Consider the following 20,062-nt stretch of genomic DNA (forward strand, 5'->3'; position numbering starts at 1 on the left):
GGCGGCGGCGGCGGCGACCGGCCCCGACGGCGCGGGCGGCCCGAGCGCGGGGCGAGCCCGCGGGGAGGGGGGGTGGGGGGGGCGGGCCGGGCCGGGGCGGGGCTGGGCTGGGGTGGGGCGGAGCCTCCCATTCAGAAATCGGCGCCCCGACGGCGAGCCCCGGTCCGCGTCCCCAGCATTTGCCTCGGCTCGCACGGCGGCCGGTCGGGGGGGAACGGACGGACGGACAGACGGGCAGGCGGAGAGAAGGGGAGGCCGGCTCCCCGAGCCGGACAGGGGACGCGGGGCCACGGCGGGCTCAGCCCCGGGGGCGGTGTGTCCGCCTGCGGTCCCGCACCGACAACGGGGCCGGGAAGGGCGAGGGGCAGCGCCGTCCCCGAGCGCCGCGATCCCCGCGCATCGCCGCCCCGTCCCGCCCCGTCCCGTCCCGTCCCGCCCCGTCCCGTCGGGGCCGGCGCGGCCGCCAGGGGGAGCCGGGCGCGGCCGCTCTGCCTCACGGGAGTTGTAGTGCGGCGGTGCCGCTCACCGCCCTCTCCCGGCCTGCACCGCGCGGCGCCTGCGCAGTGCGTGGCGGCGGCGCGGCATGGCGGCGTAGTGCGGGGGAATGTCGCTCCTGCGGCTGCGGGCGGCGCTGCTGGGCCCGGCCCGGCTGCGGGGCGCCGGTGAGGAGGGGAGGGGGAGCCCGGGGCTGGCCCCGACCGCGGAGTCCCGGAGCCTGGCCCTTAACCCCCGGGCGGGGCCGGGGCTGTGGGGTCCCGGGGCCTGGCCCTTGTCCCCCGGGCAGAGCGGGGCTGTGGGGTCCTCTGGCCTGCTCCTCGACCCCCGGGCGGGGCCGGGGCTGTGGGGTCCCGGGGCCTGGCCCTCGACCCCCGGGCACAGCGGGGCTGTGGGGTCCTGGGGCCTGGCCCTTGTCCCCCAGGCAGAGCGGGGCTGTGGGGTCCTGGGGCCTGGCCCTTGTCCCCCGGGCAGAGCGGGGCTGTGGGGTCCTGGGGCCTGGCCCCCGACCTCCGGGCAGAGCGGGGCTGTGGGGTCCCGGGGCTTGGCCCTCGACTCCCGGGCAGAGCAGGGCTGTGGGGTCCTGGGGCCTGGCCCTTGACTCCCGGGCAGATTCGGGGCTGTGGGGTCCCGGGGCCTGGCCCTTGTCCCCCGGGCGGGTTCGGGGCTGTGGGGTCCCGGGGCCTGGCCCTTGTCCGCCGGGCAGAGCGGGGCTGTGGGGTCCCGGGGCCTGGTCTTCAACCCCCGGGCAGATTCGGGCCTGCGGGGTCCCTGTGGTCTGGAACTAGGGCTGGTGGGATCCCCTGGTGTCCCCATGCCTCAGCTGTGGCAGAGCAGGGGGCTGTGAGGGTCTTGCTGTGCGAAGGGCCTCCCCGGATAGAGATGGGGACTGTGAGTGTCCTGGGCCACTCTTACTCCCAGAGGGTGGATGTGGGTGTCCCTGGGGCCCTGTCCCAGCTGTGGCCTAGAGTCTGCCTGCCCTGGGGGCCATGGCATCCCTGGGGTGAAGGGGGCATCCCTGTTACCTGAGGGCACAGAGCTGCCGCTCCCCAGCTCTGTGCTGGGGTTCTGGGAGCCACGGGAGGAGCTGGGAAATGCCACTCATGCTCTGCCTGGCTGTGGGGCAGGGCTGTGGGGCAGGGCTGTGGGCAGTGTAAGGGCTCCTCTGACCTCCTGCTCTTTGTGCCTTTGCACTGCAGGGGTCCCATGGAGTGTTCTCAGGAGCTACTCCTCTGCCAGTGCCAAGGAGAAGGCGAGGAGGACAGCCATCTGTGAGAGGACGGAGCTGCTGGAAGGTGAGTCTGAGAGGGCTGGGAGAGCTGCAGGGGTTTCACTTGTGCTGTGTCCTGGGAGGTTTTCTGGGGGTCTTCCCATTCCATTCTGCCATAAAGAAGATATTTGGACTGGAAATGCCTGTAGCCTGGGTAAGGATGTGGTGCTTCCCATGGACTTACTGCCCCCCCACCCCCAAGCAAGCTCTTGTCTTGCCTTGAGGACCTGGAGGCCCACCCTAACCTTGGGGAGCACTGAGTTTCTGTAAAACAAAGGGTGGTCCTCAAGGAGAGAAATGTGTGAGGGTCTTGCAGCCTGAGCTGGAGCATGCTCTGGCTTTGGGCTCTTTGCCCAGGTGAGCTGAGAGCATGAGGTCCTTAGAGAGGAGGTGAGCGTGGGTGGGTGCTTTTCCCTTGCAGTGACACTGTTGGGTGCCCTGGGGTGCTGGGGTGGGCCATGGCATTCAGGGGGGTCCCCAGGAAGTGGTGAAAGCAGCAGGGTTGCTGGGGGGAAGGCTGGCCAAGGAGGGAGGATGTCCTTGTGTGAACCCTCTTTTCCCACACGTGTTCCTGGGCATTCATAGAATCATAGACTGGTCTGGGTTGGAAGGGACCCCAAGGGTCACAGAGCTCCAACCCCCTGCCACAGGCAGGGACACCAACCTCCAGGCCTGGAGCTACACAAGGTTGCCCAGGGCCCCATCCAACCTGGCCTTGACAGTTCCAGCCCCTCACCACTCTCTGGAAAGAACTTCCCCCTAATATCTAATCTAAACCTTCCTGGAGGTGAGACCCTGGGTTGGGACTCAACCCTCTGCCACGTCGTGTGTCCCTTCACCTCTCCCTGGCTGTGTGTTTCTTGGCAGTGCTGAAGGCTCGGGTGAAGCAGCTCCAAGCCACTAATGTCCCAGAAGTGACACTCAACAAAGTGGAGTTGGCAGCGCTGAGGAATGACAAGTACCAGGACCAGCTGCAGAACGTGGTGGCTCCCAGCCCCACAAAGAAGCAGCGTGCTCCCAAGGGAAGGGGAGAGAGCCCAGCCCAGCCAGACAGCTGGGTTGAGAAGTTGAAGGAGGAGATGTCTGACCAGCCACTGAAGGTGGAGAAGAAATTACCCATCACTGCTTCACAGCTGGCTCAGGAGGGCCAGGCCAAGGCCAAACCAACAGGCAAGGCGAAGGCCAAAGCTAAAGCCAAGAAGAGCTTGAATATCCCAAAGGCTAAAGCAGCTGTTGCCTGGAGCGATGGCCATGCTGGCTCCCAAGGTGCCTGCACCCATGGCAAGCCCTGGATGGCTGTGACAAAGGAAGGTGCAAAGAAGGAGGGTGCAGAGAAAGGGGGTGCAAAGAAGGAGGGTGCAAAGAAGGAGGGTGCAGAGAAAGGGGGTGCAGAGAAGGAGGGTGCAAAGGCGCAAAGATCTCGGAGAGTGCTGGAGGACAAGGACAGCAGCCAGTACAAAACCCTGCAGCAGACCATCCAATCCAGCCTGGAATGCTTCCTGTTCCTGCAGCAGCCTCAGGAGGCTGAGCGCTTCCTCCTCATGTACCACAAGTCCCGTGTGAAGAGGAAGCTCCTGGATGTCAACGCCTACAACATCGTCATGAGTAGCTGGGCGAGGAAGGTACCGAGCTGCAGCTGCTGCCCTGCTCTGGCCAGCAGCTTTTCTGGGTGGCTTGAGGGGGGGACACAGGGAGGGGGCTGGCTCGGGAGGAAGAGCCTTGTTTGTGCTGGGAGAAGCAGTTGGTGGTGGCTTTATCTGCTGGTTCTGTCTGCCTTCGTTTGAGGGGTGCTTGGCTGGTGCTGAGGGGGGTGGAGCTGATGCCAGGCCCCCGAGCCCTCAGGCCCCCGAGCCCTCAGGCCCCCGAGCCTTCAGGCCCCCAAACCCTCAGGCCCCCAAACCCTCAGGCCCCCGAACCTTCAGGCCCCCAAACCCTCAGGCCCCCGAACCTTCAGGCCTCCAAACCCTCAGGACTCTGAACCTTCAGGCCCCCGAGCCCTCAGGCCTCTGAACCTTCAGGCCCCCAAACCTTCAGGCCTCTGAACCTTCAGGCCCCCAAACCCTCAGGCCCCCGAACCTTCAGGCCCCCAAACCCTCAGGCCCCCGAACCTTCAGGCCTCCAAACCCTCAGGACTCTGAACCTTCAGGCCCCCAAACCTTCAGGCCTCTGAACCTTCAGGCCCCCAAACCCTCAGGACTCTGAACCTTCAGGCCCCCAAACCCTCAGGCCTCTGAACCTTCAGGCCCCCAAACCTTCAGGCCTCTGAACCTTCAGGCCCCCAAGCCCTCAGGCCTCTGAACCTTCAGGCCCCCAAGCCCTCAGGCCTCTGAACCTTCAGGCCCCCAAGCCCTCAGGCCTCTGAACCTTCAGGCCCCCAAACCCTCAGGCCTCTGAACCCTCAGGCCCCCGAGCCCTCAGGCCTCTGAACCCTCAGGCCCCCGAGCCCTCAGGCCTCTGAACCCTCAGGCCCCCGAGCCCTCAGGCCTCTGAACCCTCAGGCCCCTGAGCCCTCAGGCCTCTGAACCTTCAGGCACCCAAACCCTCAGGCCTCTGAACCCTCAGGCTGCTGCTCCCTGGGATGTGGCTCCACGGGGACGAAAGGGAGAGCAGGATAGACGTGACTTAATTTGAACAGGAGCAGAGAGGTGCAGAGCTGTGCTTTGGGGCTGCTGGTGCATGAGTCCACAACCCCCTTCCCTTCTCTTCCCATCCCCAGGGCTGCTTGCAGCGTGTCAAACGGTTCTTTTCCATGCTGGAGGCTGGGGGGCTCCAGCCCAACCTGGACTCTTATGCAGCACTGCTGGAGTGTATGGGCCGGAACCAGTCGTCTGCCCAAGCCATCGAGAGGTAAGGAGCTGGAGGGACTTTGTGGTGACATAATGCTGCAGGTTGGGTGGGTCTGGGGGCCATCACTGGCCTCATGCACCCCTCAGCTCGCTGACAGGCTCCACACCCCTCCAAGGGAATGGGTTCCCCTTCTTTTCCTAAATTTGGACACTGCAGCAGCATGGCCTGGAGCCCTGAGCCTGTGCTGGGAGCACACGGGACAGGGATTGCTTCTCACCCTGCTCCCAGACTGCTGGGTCCCTTTGAGGGTGCAAGGTGGGAGGTCCTTTGTTTAACTGGGCTGCTGTGGGGTGGTTTTGGGGGAAGAATGGCTCTTCACAGATGTAGAGCTGTTCCTCACCAGAGCTCCTGCCTGCTCCCAGAGGTACCGAGGTCCAGCTGGGGTGCATGCAGCAGTGGGATTCACAGAGTGGGCAGTTGCAACTCTGGGTGCTGTTTGTCACCTCCTGGGCTTCTTGTACATTCCCAAAGGTGTCAGGAGCTTCCTCCTGCCTGCTTTTCTTCCTGCAGCTGGTGGGGGCCTGGCTGTCACCCAGGTCTGTCTGTCCTGCTGATCCCCAGGATCCCAGCTCCAGCACAGCAGAGGCAGGAGGATGTGGTCCCACAGCATCCTTGCTGGGGGTGGGAGGTGTTGGGGGCTGCAGAGGATTCTGATCCCCAGCAATGATAGGGGCTGTGGGGAAGGGAGCTGCCTTGCAAGAGCTGCAGCAGCTCCAGGTGCTCAGGCTGTTCCTGCTGCAGTCCAGCAAGCTGTGCTCCTGTTCCCTGGCTCCTGGGCTTGGTGTGGGAAATGCAGCCCCCTGCTCCTTGCTCAAGCTGTGACCAGCCCCCTGGGTTCCCTTCTGCTGGAGGGGAGAGCCAGGGTTATTTGAGGGTGAAAATACCTGAGCATCTCTTTGCTCTGTCTTACAATGGCAGCAGAGCTCAGTCTGCTCACCCTGGTGTGATGGGGAAAGCTGCCTGCTCAGCAGAGGTGTGGGCTGGAGGGGTGGATAATTGATCACTGTAACCGGAGGCGGGTGACCTTGTCGGGACAGGCTGTGCTCTGGAGCCAGCTCCCACCCCAGCAGCTCCTGCAGCCCCAAGAACTGGCTGCTGGCTGCCTGTGAAGGGCAGGGAGAGCTCCTGTCCTGCTGCCAGTTGTGCTTTTGGGGGGACTGAGGCATCTGCCTTCTGCAGATGGGCTGGTTGTGCCCAATTCTGCACCATTCACAGAATCACAAGGTTGGAAAAGACCTTTAAGACCATCAAGTCCAACTATTCCCATCCTGTGCTAAACCAGATCCCTGAGCACCTCATCTCCCCTTTTTTAAACACCCCCAGGGAAGGTGACTCAGCCCCTCCCTGGGCAGCCTGTTCCACAGCCTCACAACTCTGCCAGGGAAGAACTTTTCCCTCCCATCTGCTCTGACCCTGCCCTGGGGCAGCTTGAGCCCATTGCCCCTTGTCCCATCTCCTGTCCCCTGGCTGAAGAGACCATCGCCCACCTCTCTGCACCCTCCTGGCAGGGCAGGGGAGGTGGGGAGAAGGGCTCCCCTCAGCCTCCTCTTCTCCAGGCTGAACACCCCCAGCTCCCTCAGCTGCTCCTCAGAGGATTCACCCTCCAGCCCCTTCCCCAGCCTGGTTGCCCTTCTCTGGACTCGCTCCAGGACCTCAATGTCCTTCTGATGCTGAGGAGCCCAGAACTGGACCCAGCACTCGAGGTGCAGCCTCCCCAGTGCCCAGTCCAGGGGCACAATCCCCTCCCCAGACCTACTGTTCTTCCCTGCAGAGACTGGCAAGGCATCAGCTGGAGCAGACAGGAGTTGCTGCAAGGCTGGGAGCAGTTGCTGCTTTGATGAGCATGCAGGAGGAGGGAAGAGTCACCCCAGGGCAAGTGCACAGGGCTCTCAGAGCCTTTCCAGTGAGCCTGAGAGGTTGTATCCTGCAGCCCTGGCACCAGGGGCTGTACAGAGGAAGGCTGCTGGGAGCTGCCTGGCATGGGGAGGCCCTGCCTTGGGAGAGGGGTTTGTTTTTGTGGCTGCCAGGGGTTTGGGAAGGGTGGCTCCTCATCCTGTGGTGTCTCACGTGGGTCTGGGTGATGCTGTTGAGGGCACAAGTGATGAAGGAAAAGCCTGAAATGTTCAAAGCTCGAAAGGGGTGACCCCAAATGTCGTTCCCCCACCTCATTATCTGCTGGCTTCTGTCCAACAGAGAGAGTCTCCTTGGAGACATTAAGCCTGTCTTGCCTCCTCTTTTCAGATGTTTGCAGCAGTTAAAGAGCAGAGGCTTCCACGTGGATGAGCTCTTCCAAAAGTGCCTGTTTGAGGAAGATGAGCAGGAGCAGATTCTGAGGGCCATCAGGATTGTCCAGCCCAACTACCAGCTGCCTCCTCCACCCAGCCCCCAGTCCTGCAAGTCTTCTCTGCTCCAGGACTTCTACTCCAGAGTAAGCCACAGAGCTCAGGGCTGTCTGCAGCTTGGAGAGGTCTATGGACTGGCCAGGTGGTGTCACTGGTGTCCCCAGCTCCAGCCCAGGGCTCTAATATATGGGAGGGACTTTTTAGCTGGTCCCTGCTCAGTAGCTCATGCAAATCATCGGGCAACTTCTTGTTGTTCGAGGAAGTGAACAGTGGGGGTGTTGGGGATCATAGAATCCCAGATTGGTTTGGGTGGGCAGGGCCCTCAGAGCCTCCTGGTGCGTCCTGCCACGGGCAGGGACACCCCCACCAGCCCAGGGTGCCCCAAGCCCCATCCAAACTGGCCTTGAACCCTGCCAGGGATCCAGGGGCAGCCCCAGCTTCTCTGGACACCCTGTGCCAGGGCCTCCCCCCTCCCCAGGAAGGATTCCTGCCTCCCAGCCCCTCTACAGCTGCCCTCCTGCAGCTGAAGGCCGTTCCCCTGGGCCTGGCCCCCCTGCCCTGGGCACCAGCCCCTCTCCAGCTCCCCTGGAGCCTCTCGAGGGGCTGGAAACCTGAGATGACCTTTGTATGCTGGAGGGGGATGTCTGGGGGGGGATGCTTGGCCATGGCACAGGAACAGATCAGGCTCTAGAGAGCCCCATTACCCCAGACTCCCCTGGGGTTTGCCCACCAGACACCTCAGCGGTCCCAAAAATGCCTTCAGCAGGGACTGCAGCCTGGGAAGCTGAGAGAAGGAGCACACCTCCTCTTCCTCTGGGTGGTTTTTTTGGCACTTAACATCTCACTTTGTTGCAGGAGGAGACGGTGTCGTTCCCCAAGCTGGATTTCTCTGTGCAGGAGCTGCAGGAACGTTTCCAGCAGCAGCTGGAGATGGAGCTGGACAACACTGTCACCATCGAGTCAGTGGAGTCGACCAAACCTCTGACCCCACAAGCCATTCAGGCGGTAAAGCTCAGGGTGTCTGGGCTGGGAGGGGGGTGGGGGGCTGCACATCCAGAGGGAAGGGACCTGTGGGAGAGAGAGACACAAGGGTGAGCAGCCTAAAGCTGGAGGGGGGCAGCTCCCTGGTGACACTCTTCACAGCGTTCCTGTCTCGCTTCCCTTTGTGTAGCGCGAGCTGCTGGCCTCCCTTCGCTCCCAGTGGCACGACTCCCTCCTCCAGGCCCTGGAGAAGTCCAAACAGGACATGTCCAAGCTCAAGATGACATCAGGCTACAACGTTCTCTACCCCTACCTGTGCCTGCTGCCAAGTGAAGAGTATGTGGGCATCATGCTGCAGGTGGGACCCTGCCCTGCCCTCATGGAGGGGGACAGGGCTGCCCAGACAGCCCTTGGGCTGCCACAAATCATTGGTGTCCTGCTCAGGACAGCAGGATTGGAGCGTGAGCCTCAAAGTTTCCCAGGTTATTAGGTGCAGGCTCCATCTGCTCCCTGTGCTGAGCAGCCAGAGAAGTGCCTGCTCTGTCCTGGCCTTGTTTTCTTCCTCATCTGCTCAGCATCATGGGGATTGGCCTTGTTCTGTGCTCTCCACACAGGGTCTTTAACTCCTCCTTTGTCTCTTTGCTCCGTCTTTCTGTTCCCCTTTCCTTAAGACCCTCTTTGCCTTCCCCTTTCTCAGATCCTCAACACCCTCTCTCCACAAGGAGTATCCCTGGCTTTCTTGGCTCGGGAGATGGGCTCCAAAGTCTACAACAGATACATCACCCTGAGGAAGCTGCACAGCCACCATCTGGAGAAGGTGCAGGCGGTCTACAAGGACTACATCCACCTCCTGGCAAGGGACAGCCAGGTCAGTGCACCCTGGAGAGGGCTGGTCCTGGGGCCCATGGGTTAGAGCAGCAGAGATGAGATGGGGTGGGCTGGTTTGTCTGTCCACTCTCCTTGCAAGCACAAGGTCTGGGTTTTGGGAAGCTGCTACAGAGGCCACCAGAACCAGTAAGGCACCATGTAATGCTTGGTGGGCCCCATGGTTCTGGTGTTCCAGTGGGTACCACTGAGCCAGAAGGCTTTAAATGAGCAGTTGAGCCCTTGGAACCAGGCATATCATGCAGGAGAGCTCTGGGGCTTGAGGGGGGTGTGCTTGGCAGGGTGGGATGGGAGTGGAGAAAGGGCCTGAGGCCACTGATCTGGGCAGCTTGAGGGATGGATGAGCTGGTCCTTCAGAGCTGTATGTGGTGTGGGGGGAGACAGATCTGTGGCCTGGATGGGAGGGTGAGGATGGTGGGGGGCAGTGTGTCAGTCACTGACCTGCAGCAGAAGCAGGTTCTTGCTGTTGGGCTTCCCCCAACCACACCAGCTGTGCTTCCCCAGGGAAGGGAAGGGTCTCCTTCCACAGGGACACCCCTGAGAAGGGTCCTTCTCAGATCCGTGTTCCAGGTACCGAGCTCCCATCCAACCACCCCTTGGGAGCAGCGTGGCTGGTCCCTCCAGCTGACCCAACTTTCTCCTTCCATCTCCCAGCCTAACCAGTACTTGCCACGGGAATACTGGGAGAAGCTGGTGGCAGAAGCAGGTTTTGGGTCTTCCCTGACCTTGAAGGACTGCAACTGGCCGTTCATGCTCCTCATGCGCTTGGGCATGTACATGCTGGAGCTCATGGTGCAGGCTGTCAAGGTGCCCAGGAACATCCTCAATCCTCGCCTGGAGTCCAAGCTCATCCCTGCCCTCTACCACATCTACTCCTTCCGTGGCAGCTGTCAGCAGGTGAGCCTTGTCCCAAGGGTGCTGGGGCTATGCAGGACACTTCTTCATGGGAACTAGGTCTTTGCAAGGTGATTCTCCTTCCCTGTGTTTCTTGCTGAGGGACACTTTTGAGGAGCCTTTTGGTGTGCAGACAGTGCTGGTCCTTAACGTGACAGTTACATGGTGGCTCTTCCAGACTCCAACCCTAATCCTCTACTGCTGACCTTCATATCTGATTCTCCTCTCCAGGTTGGGCTGATAAAGCCCCATCCCATCTTCTCCCAGCTTATGGCAGACGCTGTGGAGACCATGCTGACCTTTAACTCCTCCAGCATACCTATGCTGTGCCCCCCAGTGCCCTGGACCTCCCCCCATTTTGGTGCCTTTGTCCTGAACGACACCAAGTTGATGCGCTTTGTGGAGGGGGCCGTCCAGCACCAGCAGCTGCTGGACCAGTGTCCTTCAGTGAACCTCCACCCCATCCTGGATGCCCTGAACCAGCTGGGCAACTGCGCCTGGAAGATTAACCAGCCGGTGCTGGACATCATCATCTCCATCTTCAATGACAAAGGTAACGAGAAGCTGGACATCCCACCACCCATGTCAGAAGCCCCCAGACCTCCTCCTGTTTCCAGCAATTCCTCTACCATGGACAAATCCCAGAAGCACGAGTTCTTGCTGTGCAAGAAGAAGGCTGCTGAAATGCACAGCCTGCGCATGGATGCGCTCTACAAGCTCTCCATCGCCAACTACGTCAGGGACAAGGTGTTCTGGTTTCCTCACAACATGGACTTCCGAGGCAGGACTTACCCTTGCCCACCTTATTTCAACCACCTTGGGAACGATGTCACTCGTGCCATCCTGCTCTTTGCAGAGGGGAGGCCGCTGGGTCCCAAGGGCCTTGACTGGCTGAAGATTCACCTCGTTAACCTCACGGGGCTGAAGAAGAAAAACTCCTTGCAGGAGAGGCTGGAGTATGCCAACGAGCTCCTGGAGGAGATCCTGGACTCTGCTGACCACCCGCTCACGGTAGGTGGGGAATGGTCTTGGGATGGAGTGGTGGGACCCTGAACCATGGAGTATCCACATGGGAACCAGCACCCAGGCTGGGAAGTTCCTCTGTGTTTGAGCCCAGATGTGCTGAGAAGAAAGGCTCTGTGTTGTCTTTAACTTCAGAGGTCACTTAGCTGATCTTTTTAATTAGCATAGCTTCTAGAAAGTAAGGGAAAATGGAAATCATAGAATCCCAGCCTGGGCTGGGTTGGAAGGGACCCCAAGGATCACAGAGCTCCAACCCCCCTGCCACAGGCAGGGCCACCAACCTCCAGGCCTGGAGCTACACAAGGTTGCCCAGGGCCCCAGCCAACTTGGCCTCAAATTAAATCAAGCTTTGAAACAAAAGCATTTTGGAAGACAGTGGCTTGGGAGGGAAAAGGGAAACAGCACTGCAGAGTTTCCTGACTGATGTTTCCATCTGAAAACACTGTGAAATACAGGGCAATTGGAGGTGTGGTGGGAGGAGGTGCCTTTGCCTGGTGTATCCCTGGAGCACAGGGGGGTTGTCTCTGCTTCTGGGTGCCACACAGGCGTGTGCTTTCCCATTCCCAGGGCAGGAAGTGGTGGATGGACACTGATGAACCCTGGCAAGCCTTGGCGTGCTGCATGGAGATCGCCAAAGCCCTGCGGTCCCCGGATCCTGCAGCCTACGTCTCTCACTTCCCAGTTCACCAGGTGGGAGCCAGATGGATCTGTGTGGCCTGAACTGGGGGGGTTCAAAAGGGGCAGGGTGGAAGCTCAGGGCAGGGTGGAAACATCCAGATCTCCAGTGTTGTGTTCACTATGCCACGTGGCCAGACTCTTTAAGAATGGGAGCCCAATCTGCAGGCGTCTTGGCTCCAGAGCTCCAGTAATTTGCTGTATTGCACAGCCATTAATGAGCTGGTCCAGTCAAGTGCTGCTTCCCTCCCTTTGGCTGGAGTAGAGCCTGTCTGAGAGATGGCTGTTGGGTGAGAGCCTGCCCAGTGTTACCTTTTCCAGCCACAGGATCAGGACCCTGGCTGGGTGGGACATGCTGTGGGTGCTCCTGAAGTGCTTCGTGCTGTCCCAGGAGTTTGGGGTACCCCTGCTCCGCTCTTGTGCTGGGGCTGGAGCGCAGCTGTTCTGCAGGAGCACAGGATGGGAAGTCTGGACTTTTGTAGGGGGGACAGAGATGGTCTGTTCCCCACATTGAGTGACATGGCTGTCACTCACCATGTGCCCCATCCTTCCTGGGTCCCAGGCATGCCCACGCTCCGAGCGGAGGAGCCGAGTGCTGCCACTCAGCCCTTTCTGCCTGCTGCATCCCAGCAGATCCACTGCCCAGCCAGCTATCTGTCTGCACTGATAAATCCCCTTGCTGCAGGGGAGACAATGATTAATTGTTTTCCTGGTGAGAGGGGTTTGCTCATTTATCTCATTAGAAGATCAGATGGCCCTAATGAAGTGTGTGTGTGTGTGTGTGGTGGTAGGGAGAGCATGGGGGTGTATTCTGCCTGTAGCAGTGGTCTGGAATATGTATGAGACTGTCTAAACTGATATTATGACAACAAAAGATCAAGAGAGCAGCTGGGGGTGTGTGGAGGGTGCTGCTAATGAAATTCAAGCAAGGACTTCTTCTGGAGGGCACCCGAGGTTCTTTGCACCTGAGTCATTGGTGCTTGGTTAACAGAGGCTGCTCCTGTGCTGAGCCCTGTCTGTTCTCAGCTCTGTGACTTGCTGCACTGCAGGGTGTGGGGAGGAGGAGAGGAGGGTTGGTCCTGCCAGCAGCTGCAGACTCCCTTTGACCTGGCAGAACCCAAGCGTGGGAGGAGCAGGGAGGGTCTGAAGCAGCAGCACATCTTCTGAGAGGAGCATTTCTGGCAGCACCAGGACCTTCCTGTGCCACTGTCTGAGTCCTGCTGTCTCCTCCAGGTTGATCTGGGTGCAGGAGGGCTGGGGGGGCAGCCGTGGTGACACATCAGTCAGCGTGCCTCTAACTGCAGCCTTGGGAAAAGCTGGCTCAGAGCTGTTTGCTGTCAGAGGGATGTCTTCATCAGCCACGGCACAGACGCAGCGCTGGAGCCTCCCAGTCAGCTCTGGCTTGCTGTGTGATCTTGGCCTGCTTCTGAGCCCTCTCCTGGGCTTTCCCAGGTTGTTTTTGCTGCTGGCTCCTGGGACTTCTCCAAGCATCCCAGGCTGATGTGTGTTTTCCAATGTTTCTGTCTACCAGTGTTTTCACAGAGCTCTGATGTCAGTGAAAGCTCATGGAGGGGAGGGGAGCGTGCTAGGAGGTTTTCTCTTTTTAAACCTCGTAGGTAGCAGGAAAACTGGCCAGAAAATAGCCTGGAAAAATGGAGACTGGTGAATGAGCAGTCAGAAGAGGCAGGGAAATGGCAGTGCCCTTGGCTCAGGGGGCTGTCTGTGCTGCAGAGCCGCAGGGGATGAGCACAGCTCTGGCCACACACTAACACTTGTTTCCCCCTTGCTCTCTTCCCATGCCAGGACGGCTCTTGCAATGGTCTGCAGCACTATGCAGCTCTAGGCCGGGACCTTATTGGTGCCATGTCTGTCAATCTGATGCCCTGCAGCGTTCCCCAGGACGTGTACAGCGCGGTGGCCCAGCAGGTGAGGCACAGCGGGGGCACGGGGGGGGTGTCTGTCCTCTTGCACCTAATGCTGTGTTGCCTGGGGTCACTCCAGCTTCCAGGGAGAAAGGTGGAGGGAAGACCAGTGAGGGTGAGGGAGCCCTGGGACAGGCTGCCCAGGGGGGTGTGGAGTCTCCTTTTCTGGAGATACTCAAGACCTGTCTGGACGCTGCCGACCTGTGTGACCTGTCCTAGGGAGCTGCTTTGGCAGGGGGTTGGACCCTGATGGGCTCTGGAGGTGCCTCCAACCCTTATGATTCTGTGATTCTGTAAAGAGCTCTGGCAAAGCACAAAGCTGGTCACAGACAGAGACTCTTCCCCACCCCCTCCCTGAATGGGAACCGTGGCAGCCACTGCCCTGAGGCTTTGTCTGGACATCTCAACTGACAGATAGCTGTGAGAAATCAGCAGGGATTTCTGCTGTCCTGACTTTTCCTCAATGAAGGCTGGGAGAGTAGGGTAGAAGAGACTGAAGAGAGCAGTGAGTGTTCCTCATCTCTTGGGCGCAGCTGGCTGGCCCTGCAGGTTATGGGATTTTCTTCATTTGAGCTGGCTGGGAGGGAGGGGGAGAGGGAGAGATGCAGCCCTTGGCACTGCTGCTCACTCTTCAGTTTCCTTGGCACGCCACAGCGTGAAAGGAGCCCGCTGGGAAGCGCACTGAGACGTGCCAGGCTCTCTGGACAGGCATTGAACCCTTGGCTCTCCCTTCTAGGTCTCTGCATGCTTTATCTGGGCAGCACTGCTGCAGAGGGCAGGGGGAGCACGTGGGGGGTGTGCAGTTTGAGTGGAGTTGCTGTTGGGGTGGCAGAAGCAGGAGAACTTTGAGTCCTGAGTCACAGTCCAAGCGCCCTGTCCTTGTGATGTCCGGCACCGCCCAGCTGCCGAGTGACACCGCTCTGCTGAGGCAGCAGTGGGAAGCTCTGGTCCCCACAGACAGGGTTATCTGTAAGCTCCAGATGCCTCTTGAGTCCTTCAGCAGATGATCTCTGCTAACGGGGCTGCAGCGTTCCTGATGGGAGCTCAAGCCAGGCAGCGTGCAGTTTGGAGGGTCCCCTGTTGTTCCCATGACCCTCCCCAAGCCGAGGAGGGTGCGCAGGCCAGTGTGGCTTATGGGAAGAAGGGGTGACCCCACGTTCTCTCCTCCCCCTCAGGTGGAGGAGTTTCGGAAGAAGGATGCTGACCATGGGGTGAAGATTGCCCAGGTGCTGCAGGGCTTCGTGAGCCGCAAGGTGGTGAAGCAGACGGTGATGACGGTGGTGTACGGCGTCACGCGCTACGGCGGGCGGCTGCAGATGGAGAAGCGTCTCAAGGAGATTGAAGAATTCCCTGAGGTAGCAATCCTGGCCTCCCCCAGCAGTGCTGGGAGTGGTACCCACACTGTCCTTCCTGTGGGTTTTCTTCCTGCCTTGTCCTGTCCTTACCCCCCCCACCCCGAATCTCACCTGGCAGAGGGAGGTGCAGTACTGAGCCCCCCCATACCTGGCTTGTCGCTAGCTATCTGTCAGCACATGTGGGTGGGGAGGGTCTCTTCAGGTAGGGCTGCTCCTCAGCCTTCCTGGGCCCAGCTTGGTGGTGTGACAGCCTCAGCGGGTGCTTCAGGTGCAGAACAAGGTTTGTAGAGCCGCTTTTCCCTCTGGAAGAGGCCCTCATCTCTAGTAGAGCTCTTGGAAGTTGGGTGAGTCCACCATGAGACAGCCCTTACCTACTCACCTGAGCAGGTGAGTTGCTGTGGCAGGTTGGTGCTGGGAGTGTTTCTGTTGCATGTTGCATTCCTGGGGCAGACAAGGCAGCAAGAGCCTTCAGTTTGCCCAGGAACCTTACAACGACCAGCCTGTCCTTGGACAAGTTGCTCTCTGAAATGCTGATCTCAGCCACCCTCTGTCACAGCCCACAGCCATCTGTAACAGCTCAAGGCATAGTGCAGTCTGTGATGGAGGCAGTTTTGCAGCACCTGGGAGTGGGGAGATACTCTTTCACCTTACCCTCACTCTCACTCCTTTGCTCCCCATCTTCTGCTGCCCTTTTGCCTGACCCCTGCTCTGCCCTGTGCAGGAATACTTGTGGGAAGCATCTCAATACCTCGTGAAGCAGGTGTTCAATGGCATTAAGGAGATGTTCTCAGCAACCCGAGACATCCAGGTAAGGTGCTGGTTTCCTTTTACCCCTCCCTGGCCCAGCCACACACAGACCAGGGGGTGTGCCATGGGTTCTTCTGGGTCTGTCCCAGCACAGGGTGTGCCCGTAAGCACTGGGCCATCATGCTCACCTGCACTGGGAGGGGATGGGATGGGGTGTCCCAGTTTCCTATACTAATTCCAGCCACTTTCTTCCCCACTCGCCTCTGCTAAAGAACTGGCTGACGGAGAGTGCCAAGCTCATCGCCCAGTCGGGAAGGACAGTGGAGTGGGTCACACCCCTGGGTCTTCCCATTGTGCAGCCCTACTATCGGTCCAAGTCCTCTGTGGTGAGTATCTGGGGTGTGGGACTCACCTCTCCATCCCCCTGCCACGCTGGGGAGCTGGGGGGAAGGGCAGCTGGGCTTGGTGGCAGCAAGGTAAAGCTGGGCAGGTTGGCATCTCCTGCGGGTGAGCCTGCAGAGCAGGTAGGATTTGAGTGTGCAGGCACATCCTCAGCCTCATCACTCCCTGCAGAGACCTGGAGCGTGTGGGTGGGCTGGTGAGGAATCGCTGCTGTTCCCACCCCACTCAGGCAGCTGGGGCACGGGCCCGTTCCCCGCACCGCGGAGCCTTCCTCGGGGCTCGCGTGATTCAGTCCTGCTGCTCTCGCCTCCCATGCGCTGCTGCCGCGCTGACTCACATCTCCCCAGCCTGTCTCACCTCCAGGAGCCCTTCTCTTAGCTCTCACAGGGGTGAATCAGCCTGTCGCTGGGAAGGGGTGAAGGATGCCTGCCAGCATCCTCGGGAAGGGAAAGCAGGCGAGGTGTCGCTGCCAAGTGACAGCTGTGGTGGTGACTGGGATGCCCTGAAAGGTCCCTGCCCAGACCCAGCGCTGCATCCAGGGATGTTACCTGCAGAGCAGAGTAGCTCCCGCTCCGTGGGAAGTGCAGGGCGGTGCTGGGTGTCTTGTGCTGGCTGAGCACAGTGTGACAGCTGATCCCTTTTATTTCTCCCTGCAGCTGACTTGTGGCATGCAGCACTTGACTGTGAAAAACGCCAACAGCAGCCAGTAAGTATGAAACCACGGTCCTCACCGTGCCCCTGCTGTCCCCAGCCTGTACTCTGGGGACAAAACCTTCCCATTGACAGAACCTGCCAAGGGGTGCCCAAGCTCCTGGTGTCCAGAGGAGCAGGGCCCCGTGCTTCAGCGGGGCCTTGGGGCTGCCCTGCCACTCCCAGCCATGACCTCTGTGCTGGCACTCTCATCTTTGGCCCTGGAAGTGCCCCAGCCCCTGTCTCTCCCCGCTCTGTGCTGCAGGAAGCCTGATACAGTGAAGCAGAAGAACGCCTTCCCACCCAACTTCATCCACTCCCTGGACTCCACACACATGATGCTCACAGCTCTGCACTGCTTCAGGTAGGGAGCGGGCAGCCAGGGCTCTTCCCTGGTCCTGGGACTCCATCCCTGCTGGGAAAGCATCACCAGGACAAGGCATGTGATACGGGAAGGTGGTTTCCTTGGCGGGAGGGTGTCAGAGGCTTCTGGCTGAGAAAGGTCGAGAGGTGGCTGGGCTGGGTTGAGGATGTCCCATGGTTAGCTGGCTCTGCAGGGAGTCCCCCTCCTTGTGTGGGTCCCTGCTTATGTTCCAGCACGAGGGTCTGCGTGGCGTAGGGGACGTGGTAGGGAGGGGCCTCTCAACGCTGCTCCATGGCGCTTTCTGCTGCCTCCCAGGCAGGGCCTGACCTTCGTCTCCGTCCACGACTGCTACTGGACTCACGCGCTCACCGTGGATGTCATGAACCAGGTAAAAGTGTCTCCCTGGGTCCCTTGTGAGCAGGGATCTTGCTGATCTGTCCTCTGGGCACTTGCCAGCCCTTGCTTCCCCTGGGCTTTGCTCCCTAGGCTGAATTATTTATCCAGGTGAGGTGACCCTGGGGTGCTTTCGCTGGTGGTTGCAGCTGATCTCCTAGTGCCGTAGCCCCATCTCCTCCCACCCCTTCAGGGAGTGTGTCCCTAAGGCAGTGCTAAGCACAGTGCCTGGCAGAGCTGGTCCTGGGCTCTCCCCTGGAATGCTGCGATTGAGAAACAGGGATTGGCCTCTGCTTCCCAGGCTGATTCCCTTCACCCTTGTCTGGCAGTCCCCCCTTCTCACTCTTGCCTTCTGCTTTCCCTGCCCCTCACCTCTGACCTGTCTTGGCTGAGGAGCGCTGAGGGGAAGGAGGGGGATACGCCTGTTAACCTGCAGCTCACTGTTCCTCCCTGGATCAGATCTGTCGGCAGCAATTTGTGGCTCTGCACAACGAGAAGATCCTGCAGGATCTGTCTGAGTTCATGCTGGAGAAGTACTGCAGGTATTCCTCACCTCTTGGCACCCATTCCCTCTCCCTGGGGCGGTTGTCCCTAAGTGCTCTAAGTACACTTAGAGGTTGTCCCTCAGTGTATCATCTGCCCAGGGGTTGTTCCAGAGGGAAGCTGTGCTTCCATCTTCACTGACTCCCAGATTCCTCTAGACCTCTGTTGTGGTTTTGCCCCAGCTGAGAGCTGAGCACTACGCAGTCACTTGTTCTTCAAAAGGCAGTGGGTGGGGGGAAGTTGAGGGATGGGGGGAGAGGGAAGGGAAAAAACCCAAACCCAAGGAACCAAAACCTCATGGGTTGGGATAAGAAGAGTTTACAGGGATAGCAGAGAGAGATATAACAATGATAACAGGACTTTATAGCAACATATATGAAACTGGTGATCCACAATGCAGTGTCTCACCAAACCAAAGCAACTCTCAAAGCTCCTGTACTGATTTGCTTTCCTCCTGCTTCATCCAGCCCCGGCACAGAGACTAGAGCCCTCTGGCAGAAGAAACTGATGGAGCAGCTCTCTAACGTCCCCAAGACAGGTAGGAGCAGAGGCTGGGAGCTGCCAGGCTCAGTAAGTTTGGAGGCACAGGGACCAGGAGATGGAAAATGGCTCTGAAATCACCGAGCTCATGTGGTGTCTGAATTGGGGTGCTGAGGGGCTGGCTGGCCGTGCCAAGCTGTGCCCCAGGAGCAGGTTTCCTGGCCTGGGCTGTGGAGTGTGGGGCAGTACCCTGAGACGCTCCCTCCAGCCTCCCTGGGAGTGATCCTGCCTTCCCTGGAGCTGAGCCTCTGGGATTTTCCTCAGGGCGACCCAGTTTATCCCATCCCCTGTCTTCTCATTCCTCTCCCATCTGTTTCCAACCACGAGGCATTTGCCTGGAGATGGGGGGGGGGAAGGGGGGGGGAATTGAGGGGGATTGGGGGGCCCTCAGCATGGTAATTGCCAGAATCTAGATGATACACATGCAATGGGATTAAGGCAATTAGTTTAACTCTCCTAATCTCTCAGCCCTGCCTCTGCCAGCCCATCTGGCTAACCCTGCTCCTGCCTTTGCAGAACCAAACAGGCCAGTGCTCCAGTGCTGGTGAGCAGCCAGCGTGGTGGGCACAGTCCCAGGGCAGGTTCATACCCCAAGGCAGTGTGCTCCTCTCTTCCTTCCCTGCCCCCACTCTTCTGTCTTGCTCCTCCTGTGGCTGTCCCAGATAAACTGGGAGGATAAACTGGGAGGGAGTCAGTTCCTGGAAGACATCAGAGATCCTCCCTGCCTTTGACCCACCCCCACAGCAGGGCTGAGTTGAAGTAGTTTTCTGCAGGAAGCTGAAGTGGGGCTCAGGGCAGCTTCTGTCCCCACTGTCCCATCTCCTCCCTGCCCTCCCCTGACCTCTCCTCTCCCTTGTTTCCCACAGGTGAATTCAACCTGAAGAACGTGATGGATTCCACCTACTTCTTCAGCTAGTGGGGGCTACCCCTGGGCTGCTGCCTGCCAGTAGGCACTGGCCAGGAGGCTCCTCTGTCCCACATCTCCTGGGGAAAGTGGGGATGGCCACCAGCCCAGTGAAAGATACCTGCCCCGCTCTGAGATACTGGGGCAAACTGGGACTCTGAGGAGCAGCTAGAAGGGGCTGGTGGGGGATGGGGTGTCTGCACTGTTCACTGTTACTGCCTGCAGCTTGGGGAAGGGGCATTGAGCCCTGGGCAGGGCCACAGCTTGTGTTGGGGGGTCAGAGGGGCAGTGGTAGATGGGGCTGGCTCCTCTCCATCCTCACACTGATACAAGGAGCCTGCTGTGACCTCCAGCAGCTCGCTGCCCCTGCCTTGAGGGGTGGGTAGCTGGCCACAGCGGGAGCCTCCTGCTCCTCATTGCTCAGGGTGGGTGCTGCTCTACAGCTGCTGGGCCCCCTTGCTGCAGCCTCTTCTTTCCAGGGGTTGGCTTCATGTCTGCTCACTGTGTCTCAAGCAGGAAAACCACTAACCCAGGGGGAGGGTGTATGATACTGTAAATAAAGTGTTTTTTGAAATACAGGCTGGGAACTGCATCCTTCAGTCCACAGGCTGCTGCACTCTTCTTATCCTGGGGAGGTGGGACTGATGTGTGTGTGTGTGTGTGTCCCACAGCCGCTTTGCTCACAGGTTGGGCTTTGGTGTCACATTCTGAACCTGCTTTTGTAGCAGAAACAGAGAAAACTTCCCTGCAGCCCAGAGGGAGCTGGTGCAGCTGCAGCAGGGCTCTGGCA

General features: G+C 59.6%; 1 protein-coding gene across 1 annotated transcript; it reads left to right on the forward strand.

Moving 5' to 3' along the window:
• Window positions 1-604: 604 nt before the first annotated feature.
• On the forward strand, window positions 605-19,850 carry POLRMT (RNA polymerase mitochondrial; the record flags this gene model as incomplete). The annotated part of the gene is made up of 21 exons (XM_084276303.1): window positions 605-662; window positions 1,695-1,790; window positions 2,633-3,387; window positions 4,482-4,612; window positions 6,854-7,040; window positions 7,810-7,959; window positions 8,126-8,293; window positions 8,633-8,803; window positions 9,475-9,717; window positions 9,946-10,725; window positions 11,305-11,427; window positions 13,216-13,338; window positions 14,510-14,689; window positions 15,411-15,497; window positions 15,709-15,822; window positions 16,495-16,544; window positions 16,794-16,892; window positions 17,208-17,280; window positions 17,745-17,827; window positions 18,296-18,366; window positions 19,235-19,850. 21 exons carry the CDS (start codon window positions 605-607, stop codon window positions 19,282-19,284), a joined length of 3,792 nt encoding a protein of 1,263 aa, XP_084132429.1. The 3' UTR covers window positions 19,285-19,850.
• Between the last annotated feature and the right edge of the window lie 212 nt (window positions 19,851-20,062).

This window comes from Gallinula chloropus (assembly GCF_964237585.1).
Source record: "Gallinula chloropus genome assembly, chromosome: 28".
Lineage (NCBI taxonomy): Eukaryota > Metazoa > Chordata > Aves > Gruiformes > Rallidae > Gallinula > Gallinula chloropus.